At 35.4% G+C, this 26,925-nt stretch overlaps 1 protein-coding gene across 1 annotated transcript in view; it reads right to left on the reverse strand.

Moving 5' to 3' along the window:
- Positions 1 to 26,925, reverse strand: part of LOC148946375 (protein EFR3 homolog B-like) — an 81,477-nt gene that overhangs the window by 28,780 nt on the left and 25,772 nt on the right. The window contains exons 3-4 of the mRNA XM_089097682.1: positions 21,865 to 21,941; positions 15,963 to 16,090 (exon numbers count right to left, since the gene is read on the reverse strand). Of these exons, the coding sequence (XP_088953808.1) occupies positions 15,963 to 16,090; positions 21,865 to 21,941 (205 nt within the window). The remainder of the gene's footprint in view (positions 1 to 15,962; positions 16,091 to 21,864; positions 21,942 to 26,925) is intronic.

Consider the following 26,925-nt stretch of genomic DNA (forward strand, 5'->3'; position numbering starts at 1 on the left):
AACCCACTGATAGTCCGCAGGCTGAAAAAATTGATGAAAAAATTAGGAATTTTTGAACAGCCGAGCTAGATGCGAGCAGGTAATCGTTGGAGGTAATTTGATTCAAGAGGTTATACCGAAGCTTTAAAAAGAAGTTTTCTTATGGGTCGGATGGGATTTGTGTTCACCATTTTGAGTTTGCCAGCGATTACCTTTTTGACCATATGGCTTTACTGTTCCAGATGATTTTTAGAGTAGGAGTTGTGCCAGATTGCTTATGTGTTGGTGCAGTAGCTCCAGTTTTAAAAAAGGGAAACTACTGTCTCAATGTTAGTCTTATGGGCCCATTAAAGTTTCTAGTGTGTTTTCGAAGATATTTGAGTCATTGATTATTGATCATTTTCGATAACAGTGTATCATGCCTCCTTTTCAGTTCGGGTTTCAACCGCGTCTCGATTGCTACCACGCTTTAAGGAGTCTATATACAATATTAAAGGATGCTGAAAGGTCAGGTAGCCCTTTGGCTATTGCACCATATGACATTAGTAATGCTTTCGGATCTCTAATTCCTTCTCAGGCTGTGCTTGAGCTATTAAAATGGGGGGGGGGTATCTTTTGATGTAGTTCGACCTCTTTATTGTATACAATATGAGACATCTTCGAGCACGTTTAAAGATTGGATCTTCGCTTCTTCCTTCAGAACTCCGTGTGAACCTTGGAATTAAACAAGGGGCCATTACCAGTCCTACTATCTATAATAACGCGACCCTAAGAGCCCAAGGCGATTTATCGCCTTGCTGTATATTGAACGGTGTTAGTGTGTGTGTTTTGTGTTACGGGGATGACGTTCTTAAACTAAGTAAGGCTGTGGTTAGTTTTGAAAAAAGTTTTAGAGAGATTGATAAGAATTATAATGAGATTGGTCTTTCTTTAAATGCGGCTAAGTCTCAAGTGCTACTATTTAATTTTAACCGTTCTAAAACCTCTCATAGAGTAAATCTGGATGATTCTGATGTTGTACCACTACAGGAGCTTGTGTACCTTGGTTTCCCTATTGGTACATCCCTAAAGTCAATTCGGAAATTACTTATTACCCGAACTGAACGTAAGATCCGTAATGCGTATGCTGGTGCAGTTGGATCACAGCTGAATCCTGGTAAACGCCACCTTGCGAAAGTATATAATGTTGTTTCTCTCCCTCATGTTCTATGCGTGGTTCCTTTCTGTGACATTTTTAACCAATCAGATAAAATAGAAATTCAGGAGCGCTTACTTCAACCATTTAAAGTTTTTTTTTTGGGTTCCTCCTTGGACTAGGAATGGTAGACTGCGGGAGAGATACAGCTTGCCGGATCCTCTTGATACTTTAGAGAGGCTTTTTTACAAGCTTAAAGATTATCTGTCGAACCACCCTTGGAAAGATTTTTTGTTTTAATGCATATTTCCCCTTTGTTCTTCCTTTTATTTTGATTTGCTTGGTTATTATCATTTTATATTGTTTTAATTTGTATGTTTCAGTTAAAGAGTATTACCACCCTTGGAGTGGCTTACTTTTCCGAATTGTTTGGCTTATTCGAGTTTTTGTTTGTACGTATTTGCTCCTATTTTTGAATGTGCTGTTTTTCTTTTTCTTTCTTTTTGTTAAGCTCCATCGTCGTACCTTGTATTGTTGATGGGTTATAAAATAAACTAACTAATTAATTAATATATGCATACTACCCAATAACAAATATTATACGTAAACAATGGTAAAAATTAAAGACCTTTCCCCGGGAGTTGTGGGGGGTCATGTTATCTACCAAGGCATAGTTATTGGGCTTTTCAAATACCCTGAACAAAATGGCTGTTTCAAGATATTGATTGGACGATTTTGGGAAAAAGTGACGTGGGAGGGGGCTTAGTTGCCCTCCAATCTTTTTAGTCACTTAAAAGGGACATGAAAACTTTTAATTACCGTCCGAATGAGCCCTCTCCCGATTTTCATTTGGTCGATACAATCACCCCTGGAAAAAACTCTTTGACTTTTAGAGAGTGTTTCCACCCTTTTTCGGACTTTGCAAATTTGTTCAGGCTCGTTGCCTTTGATGGGTAACATTAAGCTTAATAAATCGTATAGGCTATATGTGGAATCAGTATAATAAGCCGATTCGTTTGATGTATCCATTGGTATCAAAATTCTGTTTTTTAGAGTTTCGGTTACTATTGAGCCGCGTCACTCCTTATTTACAGTTCGTTATCACGAACTGTTTGATTTCAGATGGAAACTACGATTTGTGATGCAGTAGCAGCATAAGTGGCAAAAGGTTTAGGTGTTGCAAAGAGGCTAAGGAATGGGCTTCCACCAGGAAATCTAATGATCCTCTACAATTCTCTTATCAGTCTCTATGACCGTCAAATTTTCTGCATTTTTTTGCTGCAAGTTAATGCACCACAACAGTTCAACGGCTGCTGAGACAGCAGCCGTTGATGAGCCGAAAATCACATATGTTTTTATGAATTGACAGTGTTTTAGAACTACAATTGCAAGCAACTAAGAAACTAACCGTGTTTATCAGAAGTTCCCCATTAATAACTTACAAAAATATTGGGGTCATACCCTTTTAATCCGAGGTTTTAATTTTCAAGGCATAGGAAGATAGTTCGAGGGAAATGAACATAGAAGATATGATTTAAATTTTTAGTTAGGTCTGCTTATCTTAGACTAATAAATTATGGTCCTTGGAGTATTTTTCTTCACTTCTAGAAATTGATTTAGCCTATTGCAAGGCATAGGCTGTTTAGATATTTTATAACATTTTTTTCGTTTCAACGGTTGCAGTGAACCGTTTCTGTGTGAACATTTTTGCAAATTTCCTGTATCTGCTATCCATGAGCCATTTTGAGTTAAAAAAAAATCGCATCAATATGAACTACGTGTTAAGGCTGTTTGCTGTTGACTAGTTCTTTTGTGTCAAGTTTTAAAAAAGTTCATATTTCACAAAATAAAGTTGTCCATGTTGCAGGAGACTACGTGAGATTTGAAAATAGTGCTTTGAGTTGCTTTAGTAAACTGAAAATTTTAAATGTTTACAAATTAAAAGAGTATCAAATAGCTATTTTGGTTTATGAATGTTTGAATAGTCATTTCCTGGAGTCCTTACAGGAAATTTGTAGGTCCAACTTTTTCATCACAGTTATGAAACTAGGACTTTTTTGAGAATTTTGGGTGTAGCTCAGAGTAATCAACGAGGATCTTTATTTCCACGGATCTTTATTATTTTTGGTTTTGTCATCTTCCATTTACAAGTGAAGCATGAATATGCAGTAGTGGGGTTATATGGATGGAAACAACCATTGTAAACAGCATAATGGGTTCGCCTGATGGCTGTTGAAAGATGATGTAAGCGTAAAACTACACCCCCTTATTGTTATGTCCTTTTCTAGAATGGAATTTCACGTACGCAAAAAAGTTAAGCAGTCGTACTAAAAAAGAATTACAGTGGAAGAGTCAATAACTCGAATATTTTGTTTGGTTAGATGGAAAACATACGACAGTTCTAGTTGGTTGGTAAGTTGTTACGCAGACAAACCGAGACGAATTTCTTTGGTTCCGCTGAAGTACGTTTATATTTCCTATTATTTCACGCACTATAGCTGTTTAAATTTTCTACACTGCACGAAAAGTATTGATACTTGTATTACTGTCTTCTTGGCTATTTGGAATGCGTGTAATTCATCCCCCATTCAACTCAACTTATTCCTTTTAACTCTATCCCATTTAACTTAAGCCTCATTTAACTCAACGCTCATGTAACTCAATCCCATTTAAATCTACCACTGTTTGACTAAACTCAACGCCTGACTTGTGAATAAATTTGAGCTAGCGCTGATTAGACCTAAAAATTTACTTCACACTTAGCTCGCAGTTGCCAACATGTATTGCGATGCCCAAAACTTAAGGTAAATTCCGAGGTTTTAATATTTTACAGGGTTTAAGCTTTAAGTGACATAAAGCTTTTTATCGTTTTAGGGAAAGGTTTTGACGGTAAATTTGTCAAACGTTCAAATAATTCGCCAACTGAAAGGTAAATATACCGTTCGATTTACCACCCAACACTTTCCAAATATTTATAAAAAATTTATTTATAAATTTTATTTTATTTATAATATTTATAAAAATAATCGCCACCGCTTAATTGCCTCCCAGCTCCATTAATACCCAAAAATAGCCCTAGACTATATATAAAATGCCATTAATTAATTTTTCGCGTGTTTTTTTTATTGGTGTTATTTGGCATTATAAGCCAATTGTTGATGAAAAATAAACAGAAAAAAAATCCAAATCAAAAAATGATCAAGGTTTTGTATATAGCCAAATGATTTATCCTGGCATTAGGAGGCGGGGGCTGGGACTCAATGAAATAGAAGCACATTCAATATTCTGAGACAACATTGAATGGCGAATCGAATGGTTATCTTTTAGCTAACGAATTAATAGAAAGAACAAAAAGCTTACCAATCTGGCTAACCTCATCTAGTTTATCTCTATAACTAGAATATTAGTGGAGGTACAATTAATTTAAATCTATGTGAAGTGTTTTTGTTCCCGCCTCTGTCGAGTTGTCTCTCTGTCGGGAATTTAATATGTTGTGTAAATATGGTATTAATAATAAAACCTTGAATCTTGAACCTTAAACCCACAATTTATTGAAAATTAAAAGAAACTTTCAGGAATGCACCTGTGGTTTAATCTGAACTATGTTGCAGCTACTGCTACAATCATGAAATTTAAGTGTTTTCAGGTCTTTGACATGAAAAGTTGTGATAATTTTAAATACATACGAGAGAAGGATAAATTGTTGTTTTTCAGAAGAGTGGGGGGGTGAATAGTTTTGCATTGAGCACCATAAAAAGTCATAAGAATTAACCAATGATAAAGACCATTTTATTTGAGTCAAACTATCACTTCCGTCAAAAAGGGCAGAATTAAATTTTCTAGTTATATTGTTGATATAAGGAGAGGTGTACTGAGTGGGGTTTGATCCATTTAGGGTTGAATAAAACGAAGGTTGATTTTCATGAGGGTTGACTCGAATGTGGGTTGAGTTAAATGGAGGTTGAGTTAAACTGGGTCGAGTTAAACCGGTGTTGAGCTGCAGTAAGATTGAGTTAAATAGTGTTTTAATTTTATGGAGGTTGACTTGCATGGGAGTTGAGTTGAATGGTGTTGATTTCCACGGGGGTTGAGCTGAATGAGGGCGTTTGAGTTTGACTTAAACGGAGTTTGAGTTGAACATGTGTTAAGCCAAATGATTGTTTTTTTTTATAGAGGGTCTTTTAAACGAGAATTCAGTTACGCAGGAGCCTATTTAATTAGAGATTGCAAATGTTCAAGAGTTAAGTGATCTAATTCCCAAGTCAAAAAAAAAGACTATGTATCACCAGAAAATCTCCTCGAAGAAACCCCCATCCCACAATAAATTTTTATATTTTCCGACTTTCATATCCGACACCGAGAAATTTACTTTCCTTTCGAAATGTCTTTGGTCTTTTATTATGATTATCTCAAAATTAAACAAAAAAAAGCGTTTTTAAATAAAACTAAGGAGCAAAATCAAAACTTAAAACGGAAAAAAATTATTTTAGTGGAGGAAAGATACGGAAAAAAATGGTCAAACCTCGGGGAAATTGCAATAGAATTTTTTTTACACCAAAATGCTCAGAAAAATTAGCTTAATCACACAAAAAATCCCCCCGAATCCCCCTGCACAAGTATCCCAAATTCACCCTTGAAGGGGAAAAATGAGGGGGGAAATCGATTTTTGTGGTTATAAATATTTTGGAGTTTAAATAGTTGTTTCCGATCAAATCAAGAATGCTGAATCCAAATATGAATTCAGATTTTAATTTTTCAGTGCCCTAATGCCCAGTTTCACCCATAAAGGGCAGATGGGGGGGGGGGGGTAAAACTTGAAATTAAGAGGCTGCTGGGTTATTTGGTCGTTTCCTATGAAATCAATGGCGGCGATTTCGAAAATGAATTTAAAAACTTGATTTTACGTGGTCAAGTACCTCATCTTAGCTAAAACGGCTGTGAAAATTGACCAGCATGATGAACTAGTTATTTTAATCACTTGTCGGTTGATTCACCATTTCCAATCAAGCTAGGAATGGCACCTTAGAATACGAGTCTCGAACAGTTTAATTTCAAACCAGCATTTCAGACTCCTCCCCCCCCCCCTCCAGTTTGCGGTTTCCATCAAAGTCGTTGGAAGAATAATAAGAATTGAAATCAAATCCATTACGACAAGGAAGGATTCCTAAGAATTTCTTAACGAAATATCGTCAGTAGAGAAGCGTTTGAACTTTGTGTGCCCATCTCTTTGTCTACTACTTTCATCGATAGGTGTCGACATGCCTCATTTAATATCTTCTATCGAAGAGGATATAACGTAGACATGCAGACCACGGTGTTTAATGCCCCCTGTGCAAATAGGAGTGCCTTCGCAGCTGCATCACCATTTTTCAGCCCGATTTTTAATTGACACACTACACATTCTCGGCTTCTGCTATTCGTACTCAGAGGTAAAAAAATTTGAGAGCTGTGCAGCAGTAAATCAAACGTTGTTGGAAGAGTCGAAAGAGAAAGCACATTTTTTCAGTATGTAGGAGACAACGTCGATTATGATATTGCTACTATCGACGGCCTGAATACCTTTCATGGAATGGGACTTATTGAAATGTCTATACCTGAGTTGCCGACAATGGAGCTTTCAGTGCCAAGAAAAGAAGTAAGCGGAGATGAGATGAAGTCAATCGGCACCGTGCCATTCTACACTTATCAAAAACCCGTTAAGTCACAAACAAGGACTTTTGTTTGCTTGACAAAAAATGGTGGCACTTATGACAATGATTGGGAGGTTGAAACGCTCTGGTGAATCTCTGGCTTTTTCAAAAGTTCATACAAGAGCTGGTCGGCCTTTATGTGGTCAATACACCAAAAGCTACCTCATCCGGGAAAATCGAATATTCGTTTTTTGCCAATGATTAATCACAACCCAAGCGATATCTCCTGTGTTTATTCTACACTTGTGCATGCTAACGAGCGCGCTAATCAAGCTGGAAAAGCTCTAGTCATTACCTTTGACCAACCGCTTTACTGGAAGGCGAAGTGTATCGTCGATGCAGAGCCTGCCACAAGTGCTTTAAGAAATGATATTGTTGTCCTGGGTGGATTACACACACCCATAAGTTTCCTGGGAGCCATTGGTTTCCTGATGGCTGACTCGGGACTTTTGGAAATCATAAGTCAAGTATACGCGCCTAGTACTGGGCTCAGTATGTTACAAGGCAAAGCTGTCTCTTGTGCACCGTAAGGTCAAGGTCTGCTGTATGTAGCCCTTTTATCATCAGAACTGGATAACAGAGCGTTTGATGGCAATGACATACTAACAGAACCCCTTCTAAATGCAAAACAGGCGCACGAGTCGTTCCTTGAAGGAGAGGCCATCGACGAAGCGCAGGTGTCGGAAGCAGCAGAGCTTATCTATGAATTAGTTCAAAGTGCAAAAGAACGATTGTCCGAGTCTTGAACTGCTCGTCTTTGGTTTCAGTATCTGGACTTACTCGGAATCCTGAGAAAGAACCTGAGAGCTGAACGAAGTGGCAACCTTGAGCTTTATCTACAGTCGTTGTTGGGAATGTTTCCTTACTTTGCTGCTTCCGGCCACAAAATTTAAACTAATTATAATTTGCTGTTAGCGCAGTCGATGTTTAATTTGATGAAAAACAGACCAGAGCAGTACAAAACGTTACAGGAGTACTTGTTCATCCGAAGAACTGACAACTACTAGCCGGCTCTTTCTCTTGATTTGGTGATCGAACAGACGTTAATGAGAAGTATGAAAACGAGTGGCGGTCTGACGACAGGTAAAGGCATGACTGAATTACAGCGGACAATTTGGACATCTGCTATGCCTACTTTGGTTCTAGTTAACGAACGCATGCAGAAACTGACTGGCCTCATGGAATTGACTATTGAAAACCACGCAGAAGCAATATCTTCGAGGAGAGCTAGAGATATGGCAGACATCGAAAAGATAGTTCGATACATTGAGCCCCTAGAACCCTTCAGGTAGGAATCACAGCTGTTGAACGTGGGTACTGGTGTCCGCGCTTCATCATCTGTAAATGCAGACGAAGCCAAATCTGTGGGAGAAACGATTTTGAAGGATATGGAAGTGAAAGACGTTGACAACTATGTTTTCAGAAGAAAGGAGAAAGCTGTAACTATGGCTGAGAAGTCATCTGTGGTGATAGATAGCGAGAGGGTAATGGTCGACACTGCTCTAATTTTTCAACATCTAGCTGTAGTGGCTAGTACCAGTGGTTCCGACTTAAATGAGGTTCTGTCGTTCGAGCTCTGTACTTTTCCACCATCGCTCTTTAATTCGTTCGAGGTGATGAGGACAGCCGACAAAGCCTCTCTAACAAATGCACTGATGAAAATTGAGGGACTTGAGGGTCCAATGACATTGCCATCCTCCCAGAGAGTTTTGGACGGTGGCTGGCTAGTCTATAAGATCCCGTGGACTGCCGGACCCACATATTCTGAGGTTGCAGGATCTTACGTAGATTATGTCACAAGACATTTCGGGCAGGCAGCGGTAGTTTTTAACTTTTACACTGATACACCGACGACGAAAAATTGCACACAGCTGAAGAGAACCAAAGGTTTGTCGTGTGCAACGATTTAATTCTCTCCTAACATGAACATCGTCAAAAGTAAGGAGGAATTTCTGAGAAATCCCAAAGATAAACAACGCTTCATCAACCTACTTACTGAGAGGCTGACGAACTCAGGATGCAAAGTTCTACATGCTCAGGTTGATGCCGATATCTTAGTTGTACAAACTGTAGTCAGTTGCGCTGAAACTTCATCGACCACTTTGATTGGGAATGATACCGTCCTATTAGTCCTTCTGCTGTACCATGCCAAGCTTGATGCATGTGATATCTTTATGCGGACAGACACACATGGAAATAACAGACATTGTCCGACATAAAAAGGATCAAGAACAAACTAGGAACCGAAGTAGCAAAAAATCTACTCGTTTGCCACGCAATGTCCGGCTGCGATACAATATCTAGACTTCACAGTGTAGGGACACCAGCAGTGGTTGCTTGGTCACTTAAAGATGAGAGTTTTACGAATTCGTGAAAGATCTTGAAGAAACTATGATCCGACCATCAGGAGATCTCAAAATCTGGAGAGAAATGTTTGCTCGGTATATACAAAGGAGAAAACAAGGAGAAGACCCTGAAAGATGCCTGGGTGCGATAATTTACAATACAGGTTGCAATTGCAAATGCTTTTGGTCAAGCAGTGACTCCCGCCACATTTGGGTGCTGCAAAGTATCACTTTTACGAGTGCTATTTTCAAATAATGAAGTGGCAGAGACACGTCAAAATATCTAAAGCCTGAAGAGTGGGGCTGGCGCCTTTCTTCGTCACGGAATATGTATCTTCCCATTATGACAGATGCTTCAGCAGCACCGGGGAACCTACTGAAGATGGTGCGGTGCCAGTGCACCTGCGGGTGCGAGTCGCTCAGATACAGCTGACGTCGGAACGGTTTAACCTGCAGCTTTGCCTGCGGGGCGTATAAAGTGGTATTATGCACTAACGCTGCAGCAAGACAGGATGAGGACGATAACAAAGACGAGCAGGAAGAAGAATTAGCTTCAGGTTATGCTTCAAAATCAAAATTTCCTTGTCATTGATTTACCTGAGTTTTTAACGTTGTTTTTATAACTGATTGATCTGAAGTTTTGATCTCGATTAAAGAAGTGGTTTTTCAAGATATTATACTTAGCAACTCATACATTACAGGCTCCTTAGAGGTGGAAATGAGGTAAATAGTAAAAAAAACTGCTTTTTAACCTCATTTTTGGCAATACGGTACTTTATTTGATATAGGCTAAAATGATCCTTCAGCCGCAGGAATCTGGCAAATAATAATCTGCGTACTTTACCCCTCCCCCCCTTCCGTGAAGGTGAAAATTGATACTGGGGTACGGAAAACTTGATTTCAGACATCGGATTCGGATTCTTCATGCTTGATTTGATAGAAAACGACCACTTAAACCCAAAAATACGTCCAAATAGAAATTCCCATTTCCCCCGACATTTTACCCCTCCAAGGGAGATTTCTGGTAGTTGTGCAAGGGGGATTCGGGGGGATTTTTTTGTGTGATTAAGCTGATTTTTCTGAGCATTTTAGTGTAAAAAAAATTTTTGTTGCAATTTCCCAGAGGTCAAACCGTATTTTTCCTCCACTATTTCGTACATGGGGGGGGGGGTGTCCTCTACTCATCCCCCCGGTATTACTAGAATGTTTTATTGTGCTTTAAAAATACTGCTCGTTCCAATTTAGCTGCTCTTATGTTTGAGCAGTCGTCCTTTAAGAATTGTGGTAACAATTCAAACTGGAGCGTAAAGAGTGAGGGGTTGACAAGGGGTAGCCATTCTTATATACGGAACAATTTCTGTTCCTATGCATTTCGGTTTTATTGATTTCGAACGAAATGCTAACGAACCTTCACTTCAAAAGCGGAAAAATGAAAGTAATGAAAATAGCAATGAAAACCATCACATGCATTCTTATCCACCTCTGAATTAGAATATTATTTATAAGCTTGATTCAATTATTGGTACAACAGATTCCTTTGATATATACATTGCTTCGGAAGTTCTGAATTTTAGATTTTGATTTAGTTTTAGCAGGGGTGCTACCATTTCGACTAACCATCACAAGCACTAAACGCCCTAACACCTAAAAGGAAAATCCGTCAGAACCAATAACCGTCATAACATCTAAAAAAAAATTATAAGTTTATATAATAGTAATAAGTGCATAATAGTTTAAAAACAAATTTCGGCTATATATTTGCACAACAGCGGGGTGGGGTTAAAGCATAGCATATATTAAATACGTAAACTAACCTAACCTAGGTACCTTTTCCCCCCTAAGCCCTAAAAGAATAAAGTTTGAAAATTTTAGATGTTATGACGGTTAGTGGTTCTGACGGATTTTTTCGTCGATGTTATGACGGATTTATGTCCTGATGTTAGTGCTGTTGACGGTTAGATGTTATGACGCCTTCCCCTTTTAGCACAGGTCTCGAAATTAACTAACAGTTCGAGGAGCTTCAGAACACGAAAAAGTAACAGCAAAATCAATAGTGAAATTGATCAATCGTTTTTTCAGAAGTGTTTTCTCCCTCTTCCTTCGATTTTATTTTGCTAATATGTTTCTAAATATTGCTAAAATGTAAATTTTGTTAATATGTTTTGCAAATAATAATAAATACATTTTGCTAACATGTTGCTAAATAATAATATGTTGCTAATATTTTGCTAAAATGTTGATGAGTAACTTTAAACTTAATAAATTTTAAACAATTTCGCATTTCCATGAAAACCGGTTATATTAATTTATATATTTAATTTAATTTTAATTTATTTCATATATTTCCATATTTTGAAAATTCAGATTTCAGTTACTATTTGTACGAGATACACTTTACCGATAATTCATAGACACAAACTGTTTGAAAATGGGAGACCGCGGAATCAAATGGGGAGGAAAAAGTCTCCTTGACTTAGATTATGCTAATGATTTGAACATCCTAGATGAAAGTGTGACCAAAATGAATGAACTTTTAGAGGTTTTGCGAGTTCAGGGTGGTAGAATAGGTTTGAAAATTAATGTTAAGAAGACTAAGTCACCAAGGTTAGGAATAAGTGAAGATGAAAAGGTGACGTTGGGTAATGAAAACATTGATCAGGTTGGCAGCTTCACTTACCTTGATAGTATTATTAGTAAAGATGGTGGGAGCAGTGAAGATGTTAAAAGTAGAATATCCAAGGCTAAGGGTGTTTTTCACAGTTAAAAAATTGGAAGAATAGGAACATAAGCCTGCAAACCAAGATTAGAATATTAGAAGCTACAGTGATGACAGTGGTCAAATATGGCTCTGAAGCATGGGCACTCCGAAAAGCGGATGAAGATTTGCTAGATGTTTTCCAGAGAAATTGCCTAAGGATTGTTCTGCGTACCCGGCTGACCGACCGTATTTCAAACAAAAGGCTGTACGAAAAATTGGTTCAATACCGCTCTCAAGGGCTATAATGAAAGAAAAGTTGGGGTCGCTATGGCACGTTGTGCGAATGAAGAATGACAGATTGCCAAAAATTGTTCTTTTCGGCCAACCGTCTAGGGCTAAACGAAAAGCAGGGTCGTCCTCGTCTGGGGTGGGAGGACGTCATAAAGAAAGATTTAAAGGAAATGGGACCTTCGTGGAAGGGTGTAAAAAAGTAGGCTTTGAATAGATTGGGATGGAGGAGGAGCGCGCTTAGCTGTGTTGGCCTCAGGCGGCTTGCTGCTACGGTGAGTTGTTAGTGGTATATATATGTATATATATATATATATATATATATATATATATATATATATATATATATATATATATATATATATATATATATATATATATATATATATATATATATATATATATATATATATATATATATATATATATATATATATATATATATATATATATATATATATATATATATATATATATATATATATATATATATATATCATATATATATATATATATATATATATATATACTATACACATATATATATATACACTATATATAATATATATATATATATATATATATATATATATATATATATATATATATATATATATATATATATATATATATTGTGCCCCTAAAGACAGATGTCAAGCTTAAAATTAAGATATTATTTTGTTGGTTTTTTTTTTGGCATTTTTGTGTTTTAATATCTTTAAAAAAAAAGCAATTTCTTCTATATTTCTCCGTTTGCATGACTGAGATGCAGCACAATCTTCACAGCTATTTAAGAGGGCAATAACACATATTCGGAGTAAAATTAACAAGAGAGGAAAAAACATGGACTATATAGGAGGAGTCTATAGCACTATAGCACTTATAGAACTACAGAGTCTAGAGTCTATAGCACTACAATCTATACAGTCTACAGACTATATAAAGTATATAGCACTGCATTATAGTGCTCTATAGACCCGACAGAGCACTATAGAGTCTATAGCACTACAAATAGAAATGTTAAAACAAGCTCAAGTTCATTTTATAGTCATTTCATTAATTGGTACCCCTGTGAGTAGCTTTACAAAAACGTTTGAAGCCCTGCAAGCAACAATGTGACACCAACTCTTAGGTATATACAGACAAAGAGAGAGAGAGAGAGAGGGGGGCATAAAAATATTTCTAGAAGAGCATTTTATGCTTCAAAAACTCGCTTCGTCGAATTTTACTTTAATTGTTATGAAATTCTTCCGCGAAAAGTCTACATCTACAAGATTCTTTCCAATACTCTGAATAATTAAACATTAAAATTTAAGCTACAATTCTTAATTTGAAAAAGAGATGGCTTTGAATTGGGGAAGTCAAAGTAGAAATTTTAGTCTACAGAGTTATCAAAACTTTTGCTCCATTTTGTCCATTTTGAAGTAATTTTGTACCATTTTCTGTATCCAAAAGCAAGAAATTTGCTTTCCAATTAAAAAAGAAATTTATTTCACACTTTAACAATCTGAGAAAGAGATTCAAGTTCTATTACCTTTGGAAACAGACCAGATGTTGTCTGAATAACAAATCCAGCTACTAAGGAGAAATATTATTTAGTTGTTCAAGACTGCGTTGAAAATTCTTAGAACTAGTATTTTAGAATTTTAGTATTTTAGTCTTCTAGCTTAGAAGAGCTTAGAAACTGAAAAAAAGATAACGACGGTAGGATTTTCATTCGATATCCCCACAAGATTCATGGCATCTATTTTGGAAAATTGCTCGATTTTTAAAGGGAGGGGGGAGGATGGCCTACTTTTCTAGTTTTCTGAATAAACATCAGTAGAAAACAGTCAAATTTTTTCGCGATCTGTATACTTCTCTCATATTTTTTTTATATTTTACATATTTTATTTTTCACATTTATTTCCGTCATGTTTGTTAAACATGTATTCTATTTATAATTTATCGACGTTCCAAATTATCATGGCACACAGAACCAATTATCGATGTTATCAATAATTATCGACGTTATCGATAATATACAAATTACCTATAATTATTGGAACTTTATCGACATTCCAAATTATCATGGCCCACAGATTAAATTATCGATGTTATCAATAATTATTTATGCTGTTGAAAATATCGATGTTATCGATAATACACAAATTATCGATAATTATTGGAATTTTATCGACGTTCCAAATTATCATGGCCCACAGATTAAATTATCGATGCTATAAGAAATTATTGATGTTATCGATAATTATTGATGTTATCGAAATTATCGATAATATACAAATTACCGATAATCATTGGAACTTTATCGACGTTCCAAATTATCATGGCCCAGAGAATAAATTATCGATGTTATCAATAATTATTGATGCTGTTGAAATTATCGATGTTATCGATAATATACAGATTATCGATAATTATTGGAATTTTATCGACGTTCCAAATTATCATGCCACACAGATTAAATTATCGATGTTATCAAAAATTATTGATGATATCGATAATTATTGATGTTATCAAAATTATCGATGCTATCGATAATATACAAATTATCGATAATTATTGAAACTTTATCGATGTTCCAAATTAACATGGCACACAGAATAAATTTTCAATGTTATCAATAATTATTGATGCTCTTGAAATTATTAATGTTATCGATAATACACAAATTATCGATAATTATTGGAATTTTATCGACGTTCCAAATTATCATGGCCCACAGATTAAATTATCGATGTTATAAGAAATTATTGATGTTATCGATAATTATTGATGTTATCGAAATTATCGATAATATCCAAATTATCGATAATTATTGTAACTTTATCGACGTTCCAAATTATCATGGCCTACAGAAAAAATTATCGACGTCCTCAAAGTAACATGCCTGCACAGGAATGGTTGCACACCCAAGACATTTTTACCGAAATGCCGCTAGATCCAACGAGTTTTGACTAGGAAAACTGCTGACACAGGCCTGGACATCAAAACCACAGCTCAAGCAGGCCTGCCATAATTCTTCTGAACTTTAATTTCTGGTTTGTCAAAATATGTCTAACTGAATCCCATTTTTTATCTAAATAAAATTTGAACCCACTTTCTAGTTTAAAAGTTCTTTTCAAGCTTTTGAGTTTTTAGTCAGTTATATGACAGCAGGCCTACCTTAAACGTTATATATTTTATAGAAAGCCTACCATCGTTTCTTTGAGCTTAAATTTCTAGTTTGTCAAATATGTCTGAGTGAATCCCATTTTTCTTACCTAAATAAAAATCAAACAGGCTAACTCTCAAGCTGATAAGTTATATTTGAAGCTTTTAGGTTTTTAGTTATTTATATGAGTAAGTTTCTATCGAAAAAAAATATAAGGAGGAGTTAATATCTTTTAGTTTCGAAGAGCCCCGATCCCAAGTACAGCCTTGAGATTTACAAGTGGGTGTGACTTTTTCACTGCTTAGTTCATTTAAAGTTATTTCTTTGCCAGGTTGATTTCTAATTGACCCCACCAACTAAATACCCATACACAGAGATTCGCCTGAAATTAGTCTGCAGAACACACTTCCTAGAAAATCAGAATATAATTCCTTACACTGTACTTTTCTTCTAATTCCACCTCCTGAGTTTTGGATCCCATGGATACGTTTAATCATGGTTGCAGCCATAGCTGCAATCTAGTAAAGAACGAACCACGGCCCATAGTAGCCAAAAGTTTAAACCCGTACACAGTTTAAAGTAAAAACTTATTCCTTAGAATATACTTTTCTTCTGAAAAACCTCTAAATTTTTGGATCATATGATTATGTTTAATGTTAAGGAAAGAGCTTACGCATATTTACGTCGGTATATATCCCTGTTGACTCTTTGTGCAAGATATTCGCCAATTCGATCTAGCTTCTCTGGAGATGAACAGCTGTAGAATATCAATTTGTCCAAATTTGCTCGTATAAGACCATCCTAGGTTGGAATTGAAAAATAGTAATAAGCACAATCACGCGTAAAACAAAGGCCTCGTCTTGATTGACACCATTCACCCTGCCAGCAGCATTTTTGTGGATGGATCATTTTTGGACAGTCCGTTATGATTGGATAGCCTTCAAAAATTTCGAAGGCTATGATTGGCAGTCCAGTCGGAGCCAACCCTGCTGCTGACAGGGTGAATAATGTCATGCAACTGGAGGCTTAAGAGTGCTAAGCATAACAACGTGCATTAAAACCATAGAATACCTGAAAAGTATCATGTTAATTCAATTAGCTATGTTCCCAAATTATATCATAAGATGATTGTGAGCTACAAACCATGGGGATATTGTATTCTGCACTGGAAGTTCAATTAGATTCCATTATTTTATAAAGTAGCATGAAGCTTTTCCGGCACATGCCCCTCTGATCACTCCCTTAAAGAGGGATGTGTCCATACGTTGCTCATTTTTTCCCTACTTTCTTACACTTCTCATATAATTTTATTCTAAAGCAACCCCTCCTCGACACTGAAACCACAATTACGTAAGATGAGGGGCCTCGAGAACAGACTGGCTGAATTCTAATGATTTTTGCAAATTTCCCGTAATTTCTCCCGTATTTTTGCATTTTATGTATAGGTCGCCTTTCATTCAAAATTAAGCCCTCAATACACTCATCCTCCTCACTAGCACAGGTACTTGCGTAGGACGAAGGACTCCATGGCCCAACTTGCAAAAATATCAAAAACACTTAAAAATCGCAAAAACAGTCCCTTTTTTACTTTTTGAGAAAAAGAGTTACAGAAAAAAAATACAAACTTTAAAAGCTTTCGCTTTATATTTCATCGAGAAACGTTAATATAGAGTTTATGACTTTTACTGATGAACTAGTTACCTCATTTGAAACAGTTTTTCAAATATGTTTGAAAATTCAAAAAAGTTACTTTAAATATTTGTAATATTTTCGAAAAAATTCTTCTTTTACAAAAACATAAAATAAAAGATAAAGAACAGCCCATTATATCTGTCCTTAGTTTGTTTTTATGCACAAATGGCAACAGTCGATAACGTATGAAGTTTTGTCCGTCTGCGACAGGTCCTGTTTAACTACTATAAAACAAAAGACAGATAGCCTATAAACAAAAAAATAAAAATAAAAAAAACTGAAGAAACGGACTAAATTAGCTGTTTATTTCGCGTTTAACGGTTAACAAGATTTCACTAAAGGCGAATATAGTTTACTTGCCTTATTTAACACACCAAGGACAGTGAAAATAAATTCAGTGTGGCCAAATTTCATTAGTTTTATTTATTTATTTTCTCGGACCAACGTGGTAAGACTGACGACAATGCGGTACAGTCCACAACTAAATAAAAAAGAAACAAGCTTTTGCAACTGAAAGTAAGGAGCAACATTTAACATAAAACAAACAATATTATTCCCTAAATGAGAGGGACTGGCCCTCTATCAGCCCTTGCTCTAGATCTTTAAAAATACTTCTCACTCGAAATCAACGGGCCTTATTTAGGAAGGGGTAGTTTCCGTAATATACGGAATAGTTTTTGTTCGTTTTTAAGTTTTAATGTAATATTTTTAAACAAATATTTTTTAATTTAATTTCTCACCGTCTTACAAATCATGAAAGGAACTAAATTCTTCCCCCTCCCCTCCTATGTTGAAATTTCGATGGGGAATTACCCCTGGAAACTTTACTCCCCATAGAAAATTCTCCACGTGCAAAATCCATCCCCTGTGGAAAGAAAACCCCGAAAAAATTCCGTATATATCCCAATAATAAATACTATATGTGAACAATGGCCGAATTGCGCAACCGCCGGTTTGGAGCTTAAGGGTCGAGTGCCGTCCTATTTATTTACTTACGTACTTAAAAAATGCGTAGCTTACAGCCCTTTCCCCAGAGTCTATGGGAGGGGTCATGTCATCCAAAGAGGCATGGTTATTGCACCTTTCAAATATGCTGAATCAAATGGCTATCTCAAAATTTCGATCGGATGTTTATGGGGAAAAAAGGGACGTGTTTGCGGGCCAGTTGCCATCCAATTTTGTTGGTCACATAAAAAAGGCGCTAGAACTTTTGATTTCCGATCAAATGAGCCCACTCCTGATCTTCGAGGATCGCTGATTCGATACGATCACCCCTGGGAAAAAAATAAATAAATATGCATCCGTGATCCTTCTTCAGGCAAAAAAACCGCAGAAACGAATATGTTTGTGTATAAGAGATTTAAACCTCTACGAAAGGGTTCTTTGATATGCTGAATCGGATGGTGTGATTTTCATTAAATCACTTGACATTCAGGGGATGTTTCTTCTCCCATTTTTCAAAAATTGGGTAAATTTTCTTAAGTTCGTAACTTTTGATGTGTAATATTTAAACTTTACGTATTTGAAATCAACATAAACGTTAGAATCAACATTTTGTAACAAAATGGACAACGAAACTGGGAAATCAGCTAATCAATATAAACTTTAATGGTATGTAGCATCAGCCAGCAGAACCTGGATGTGGCATCAGCCAGCCAGCAGATTGGTTGAGTTTTTAATATTTTTTGCCCCATTTTCTAGAAAATACAAAATTTAGACGCGTTCTAATACATCTTGGTACTTACGTATTATAGCGACCACGGAGTTGTTTTTCATCTGAGAAAACCCGGTTTCTCTGTCTACATTCAGAGATAATTAGCTTAGTCTCAGTGAGATAAACGGTAAAAAACAACTACGATGCAGGTATATTTTAGTTAGATATTTAATTCTGTTGTAATCTCCATAATTTTGTTACTAAAGTACTATATTTTCAACATAGTTTAATATATTTCATTATGTTTTAACTTCATTTCTGGGGTGTGGTCACTATAACACGTATGCACCTACATCGTTATACTTTTCACTTTGGAGAAAACTTACAAACCGAAAACCCTATCCAACAGGCTCTAGGCTAACCAACTGGCGTATGCAACAGCTATGTCACAATATAAAAGTAACTTAAATAGCGACGAAGACCACACTGCCGGTTCCATCATAAACAATAAGTAGAACAACAGGGATTTTTTTTATCACTGTCTTGTATAAAAATTTCCCTGTTGTTCTACTTATTGTTTATAAAAGTAACTCCTGACCTGAAAGCATGATTATTGTATTTCGCGAGAAACTGGCGACATTATCCTGGCGATCTTGGCGACATTATACCATTTTGCATAGTTTTTTTTTCCATTCGTTCAAATGGTCTAAGTGGGAATTATACAACCCTCTATTGCCAAACAATAGAAAATTCGCTTTTCATTCTTCTCATTTATTCTATCTCATCTCTTTGCTTTCAATATTATTTCCTATCTCATCTTCATTGTTCTATCTTATCTCTTTGCTTTCAATATTATTTCCTATCTCATCTTCATTGTTCTATCTCATCTCTTAGCTTTCAATATCATTTACTGCGAAAAAAAAAGTTAGATTGGTGCATTTCATTCATTCGAGCTATGAAAAGGTTCAAAAAATATTTAATAAATTAAATTAATTTTAACTTTTAATATCAAATTAAATTGACTGAAAATAAAATTTCACAAAATCAAATTAAAAAATTTACTAATTTTTTTAAACAGTAGAATAATTTCGCTCTTCGATTACGAACTCATGTCCAAAATTGCACCTGTTATGGCACCTATTCCCGAGCCATATCATTGCCACACTTGTTGATAAAAAAAAACCTTTATTACTCTAAAATTCCTTGAGTTAAACGTCAAATTTTACTACAGAATCAGGAAATTGAAATGGCAAAAACTTGGTCTGAAAAGCCTGTGTCACCACTCACATCTCTCCAAGTATTGTCGACTAATACTACCAGTATTCCAGGTAGATATAGCAATTTAATTCTTATTTACTTCAAATTTAATCGGAATTAACTACAAGCCTTTAACATTTAATACCATATAATACATTATAATTGATTATCAAAATGTAAATTATTTTAATGAGCAATTAGTAAACTATGAAAAATATGTGTGTTGATGCCTCAATAACCAGTAATTGTCATTCGAGTGGCCAATTGCCTCCGTTTTTCCCGATTTGATGATAGTTGTGCAGAAGTAAATACATATAAGATGGTAGTTAATCGTATTCATAAGAAAATTAATATAAAGTTGATTTTCGATCGCTATTAATTCGCTCTGAACGAAAAATGTAATTATTATTAAATAATAGTAACTTTTTGTCAAGCCTTGAACACGCTCTATATCTTTGTAGCTTAAGCCAGATTCATTATGCAGATAGGATAACTACTATCTCAATCTTTCCGATTTTAAGCTTTCCAAGCTTTCTACTATTCCAGGATTTCATCTTTTCTAATTTCAAAAATTACGACTTAAATCTTGATTCTGATTAGTTAATCATAAAGTTCACGCTTGAAACTTGTACTTTATTCAGCCAAAAGAAAAAGAGAGGTTATTTATCTATAGTACCATAGGAAACGGGCGCTTTAATTTCATTGGTTCACTTCTTTGATGTAAGCCAATTCGTTAGCCAATCAAATTTTTCCTTAATTTATGGAGAGACAATTAACCCCATCTTTTTTAAACCTTAATGATTCGCAAGTTTCAAATTTTTAAATAGAATCAGTTACTAGTAAGCCAGTAACCAGTTCTCTGAGTTGTGACAGTGATGCGATATGCTTATATTCACATAAAAAAAGAGCAGGAAAAATAAAAAACACAAAAAAAAACAAAAAAAATAGAAGAGAAAAAAAAGTATGAAAGCTGACAGAGCAATTTATCTTACCGTATTTAATTTTATAGATATTGACGTATATTACTTCTTATGGATAATGATAAGTGAAAATGTGTTTTGAGTGGGAATAACACAGCCAATAGATTCAACGAATTTGGTGATTATGGAAGAGATAGAAGAAAACTGTGATGAAAATGGCGCATCCTCTCTGTACAAAGTCTTCTGTCAAACCCTCTCAAAGAATTGTAAAGAGTTAATATAAAAAGGATCACGTGTAGTTAAGAGTGAGTGATATCGCTCACCCTCCCCCTCAACAACAACCACCAGTTCTCTGTGGTTCAACTTAACAAATTACAGACGAAATACATTATCAGCACTGTATTCGTTCTGGATTTTGATTTTATCCTAATGGTACCTCCACATTACGCCACAGAACCTTCTCATAGCATAATTTCAGATTTTATGCGAAGATATGGGATCTAAAGGAGCAAATTTTGCCCTTACCGTAAGTAGTTCCAAGTAGACTCGAGTTTTACAAGACAACTAAGTGTGTAAATTTATTATACAGTGTAACGTTATGTGTAGTGTGTAATGTTATGAAAAAGCCAACGTAGTAGCAATAAAATGGAATTCTTGAATGAGCAATTAATAAATGAATTAATAATTATAATAAAGCAATTAATAAATAAATTAATAATTAATAAATGGGCAATTAATTTTAAAAATAAATAAATATACTTGTCCTAGAATGCCTTTTACCCTTGATTAGAGCTTGAATTTTCATGTTAATTCTATATTTTTGATTTTTCAATAGTTTGGTTATGATAAATGTAATGATTTTAGACGATGATTTTGCAGATTTTTACGTTATTCTAGTGTGAAAGACTTGTTTAAGTGTGAAAGGTCACGTTTAAGCCAACGTAGCTTAATCACTTGGGTTAGAAAACTGCGTCTGTAGTGTGAAAACCGCTTAAGCGTGACTACAATGTGGCCCACTCATTAAAATATACATAGAGATAATAAAAAAATACCTCTGGATTTACTGGATAGATATTGTCCACCAGGCGTTTATACCTTGGTCGAAATGCGGCACAGCAACGATAACAATCTGGTGAAATAAACTTTGTTAAACAACCCATTTCATTAAATTCCTCGTCACAAACCTCTTATTTGAGATCAGATAATAAACATTCAATAGAAAAATGACAAAAACAAATACTAGAATAAAGATTAGATAACTCACGTCAATAGAACACTATTGAACTACATCACATTAGAGAAAGAAACCTTTTCGTAGTAAAAACTGACGCGCTTAAGAATTACAATTAACATCCTCACTGTATTCTTGCGCAAGTTATACGATAGTTAAATATGGTTAATCGATTAATTTGTTCTCATTGAGGACACGTGTATGGAAATTTATAAGAAGTTCTTCCTATTTTGTTTTCAATTGTATTGCTCATTTAATACCCAGAATTATTTCAGGAGAGATATTCTTTTTGTTTTGTTTTTTCTTTATTAGTTTAAAAAACGTTGGTCGAAGAAAGCTTTTCGAAGAAATGTGAAGACCCATAATAAAAACCTAAGAAGAGCAGGCGCTGTGCGGATCATATCATCTCCCCCCTCCCAGGGCCTTCGACATATTGGGGGAGGGGGACGCCCTTCAGTATTTTTGGTCACTCGGTAAAAAAAAGAAGTCGGTAAAATCGTGGCTCTTCGCGCCCCAATTTTTCCGACGCCGCTAAAATTCTTTATTCGGTGCAATAAAGACCACGAAAATATTGACATGTCATCTACAGGAAATTCGAACTTGGTCGTTAAACGCAGCAGTTTTACTGACTCTTGCTGTGATTTTACAGATGGTGCCACAATTTTCCATTTGGTTAAATAAATAACATTAATAGTGACATATGTACCGAAATCTGAACCTCTGTTGGTAAATGCAGCGGTTTCACCGACTCATGCAGTGATTTTACGTATTGTATTCGAGACGGACATTTTACTAAATTTTGAAAAAAAAGTCCGTAAAAATGTCCAGCCAGTCGGTAAAATCTCTTCGCCCCCTCCCCCCCCCCAAAAAAAATTGGCAAGCAACGACCCTGTCCCCTCCCAGGCATGTTTATAGAAATTTCAACTACTTGAAACAAGAGGCTATAACAAAATATTAATCCGAAGTTGTGGGGGAGCTAGGGAGGCTGCGTAGCCAAAAAAAGCAAGGGAGGGGGCCAGTTTTCCTCAGATCACTCCTACCCTTTAAAAGCGTAATAGAACTTTCCATTTCCAATCGCATGAGCCCCCTCCCAAGTTTCTAGGACCATCCTCTCCATAGGAGTCGGGGGGGGGGGGGATAATAAATATAAGGCACAGTGCATTTACTATAGGTAACGCTAGAGCGTTGCCTCTGATAGTTTAGCTATATTAGCTACCGTTTTTAGGTCTTCAATTATTGGGTGTTTTGGTAATCTTGCACCAAGATTCCCAGTCTGAATTCAGTACTGTTCAACACTGTTCATTCGCATCCCCATTCAACACTGTTTTTAAACATAATAGAAACTTCTTCATTCTAGCTTTTTGTTTTGAAAAATCATACACTTATCTATCTGAAAATCCATATTTAATAATATCATTTATGCTTTATTTTATATTCCAACATTATATCAATAGCTATCCTTTGCATTTAAATCCTTAATAAATAGAATGTTTTAGCTTTTACCAGGTGTTACATTATTTAGTTTTATCTGGGTAATTACACTTTTTGGAATCAAGACCTGACATACCCTGTGATTAAGAGTACACAGCTGGTTTTCGGATTTATCTTTTTTTTTCGTATTTGGCATTTATACAAGGGTACAGATCCATATTCTTCTATTCAGCTGCTCTTTAAAATTACCCAACTTTTGTTTGATGCTCCTCGTTTTTACATCTATTCTATTCTATACTTTGATAGTTGGTATTTTTTTATATAGATTTTTGTAGTTTTTTAAATATATTTTTTTAAGTTTTTTAAGTTATTTTTTTTATATTAAGTAAATTAAGTTTGAATTAAGTGTTTTTATTTTAATTTTTTTATCCATCCAATTAGTCGATAGGTCATTTTTTCAGGCTGATGGCCAACAAACCATCTATCATTTTTATTGAGTTCTTTAGAATTCCGTTTCTCCTGAATATTTCAAATTACCCCATCCCTGCGATAAGAGGCCAAATGAAAAACCAAGTTAGCCTATATACTTTTTTGGGTTTGCACAAATCGGTAGCGCTTTGGTAGCACACATTTTTGTAGCACTTTACTATGAGCATTTATAAAAAAAAGTATGGCATTGAACTTTACAGTCCCTACCGGCGGTGCTGATCTCTGTTCCATGGCTCTTCAATCAGAAAGTGCAATGGAGAGGGACTGGGTGCCAGCCATCCTCTGCTTTCGCAAACTCTTCCTGTTTACTACCTAAGACTTGTGCAGATTCCATTTAGAGCTGGGTCGACTCTGACTAAGCTTACAGAGTCACGCCACTGAACCCTGTTTCGAACAAAATAACCCGCGATACCAGAACTCCAACCCCCCGTCTTCACGGACAAAGAACTTAAAGTCTAGTTTGCTAACCACTTGGCTAGGACGGCTCAAAAGTATTCATGAGCGCAACAAATGCAGTAAATGGGTAATTTAAACCGTTTGATTTACCTATTGTCTTTTAAAACATTCGAACTGTAAATTTTATTGTTTCAAGCAAATGCAAATCAATAAACGTTTCCATTCTTAAGGCATTATAAACAATACCCCCCCCCCCATTCCAATCACCCTGTATTTGACAAGTCGTTTTGAGTATTAGGGACGATAAGTGAAACTTGAGTGTAAACAGCGGATTTCTCCAGGCACATATTTAGAGCTGGGTCGACTCTGGCTGATCTTACAGAGTCACGCCACTGACCCTCGTCCCAAACCAAATAACTGGCCACGTCAGGGATCGAAGCCGTGCCCCTTGGACAAAGAATTATCAACCCAGTGCACGTGAACTTACCCAGGGCCCACTTAGTCCAAAATGTCTTTCCATTTACAAATCAAACAATTAAAAATATGGATATAAACGGGGTATAATATTTTAAATAAGACAGCGGGAAAAAAAATAAAAAAAAAATGTAATAATAAAAAAGGTCCGAATATTTCGACTTCACGTTCTGAAGCCTTTGCCAACAGAAAAAAAAACTAAATTAAACAGAGTATAAAAAAGACGACGAAAAAAAAACAAATCAAATATTGTTAATATTCAATGTCAATAAATCGCCAAGGGGAAGGGAGCTATGCCCCTTCGTATTTGGGATGATTTCTGTTCCTTTCAAATCTTAATATCGCTCTTTATTTTCATTTGAAAAACTTGCGCATTTTATTAAATCCTGTTTATTTTAATAACATGCGAAGGATTTCCCTTAAGATGAGGAGGTCTACCACCCCTCAAACCCCACTTTTTAGATTAAAAATTTACTCTTGCAGAACCATACTTCGAGAAAAGGAGCTCAGTTAGAGTATTTGCTTTCCAAAATTATGCATAATTTTCGCAAAATAGGCTATCGTTTCCATAATAACAGGGAGGTTTTAGCACCCTCACTAACCGTATTGCAACTTTCATTATATGTTCATCCAAACATATACATGGTTTTAATGGTGTGCTTTTTATTTCCGTTTGACATTATTTTTATTGACATTACTTTCAAAATTTTCCAAAAATTTAGAAAATTACAAATCGTTTGAATCCGAGGAATAGCAATTATTTCTGTATCAGCATCAATCTTACTAGACAGTAAAAATCGTTTCTCACTAGACAGTTTTTTACAAATCGTACTCTGAAACTTTCGATTACTACGGACCGCTGTTTGCTATTTATCATGTCGCATCTACTACAGCAATCACAAGAACCCAAATGGAGGTTCAGCTGTAGAATATCTGAATTGGAAACTTTTCCCCTGATCAAGCTCATCTTTTTTTTATGGAACCGGTGGCAACACTGACCGAAAGTTTTAAGACATTAATAAATGGAACTGACCAAAGGTACTCTCGTTGCAAGAAAACATTTTACATCTTACGCCATTCTATTTCTGATTTAGCTTCACCCCACATAAGGACTGATTGAAAAGATCTTAGAATTGGAAACTAGAAAGAGTATTGACAAACAATTTGCGCGGAAACAATTTGGGCGGAGGAAGACAGAAAGAAAAGCAGGTTTTCGCCAAGGAAAACTAAAACAAACAAAAAACACAAGAAAGCCAAATTATGATGTCCTAAGCCGTGCTACAGATCCCCCCCCCCATCCTTTCCGCAATATATCAAAAATTATATACCATATAAAATGAATGTATATGTTTAGAATATATAATGAACATAAATAGATGTTTTTCGTAGCTAGACTTCTTTTAATTTTGTTTCTATCTACATATCTATTGTTACCCCTATTTAGATATTCCCCCCTGGAAACATTAAAAAAAAAATTAGTTCCCTTTAAATATATGTATAAGCCAATATGCCGAAGCTCAGAGAATTCTTATTACAATTTTAATAATTAATAACTAATATGATTTCTAAATATAATTACAGAATCCTCACAGAACCAAATACCACTGATTTACAAATATTATTACCACTAAAGCAGAAACAAAGAGCCAGGTTTAAGACCTAGTCCCTGCATAGGATCAAAATAAAAAAAAAGTTTTTTTCAACTTTTTTTTCGTTCTTAAAATATTAGGACAAACAGTCAAACTTTAGCGTACAGCTGATTAGTGAGACACATTGTTGCTTATTTTTTGCACATTTTCCCCTCACATTTATATTTTTTAGTTCGACGCCCACTACAAACCAAAACTTCACAGGCTAACGGCAAATGGAAGGTTTTCTTTTAATTAAAAATTGAAGTCCTTGTTTTTTCTCGTTTTTAAAGATATATATGAGGTTAAGTTTCCAGTAAACCAATTCAAACAATCAGATACCATTTTCACTCACCTAGGTACTTTAAGTATTACTACAACCTTCAGAAGTTCGAGCCTTGTTAGAAAAGCGTAAGAGATAAAAGCGATTCCTAAGCCTCTCCTATTGGGCGAGGCGTAGGTGA

The sequence above is a fragment of the Artemia sp. Qi Xiang Cuo genome, chromosome 12, assembly GCF_049724085.1.
Source record: "Artemia sp. Qi Xiang Cuo chromosome 12, ASM4972408v1, whole genome shotgun sequence".
NCBI lineage: Eukaryota > Metazoa > Arthropoda > Branchiopoda > Anostraca > Artemiidae > Artemia > Artemia sp. Qi Xiang Cuo.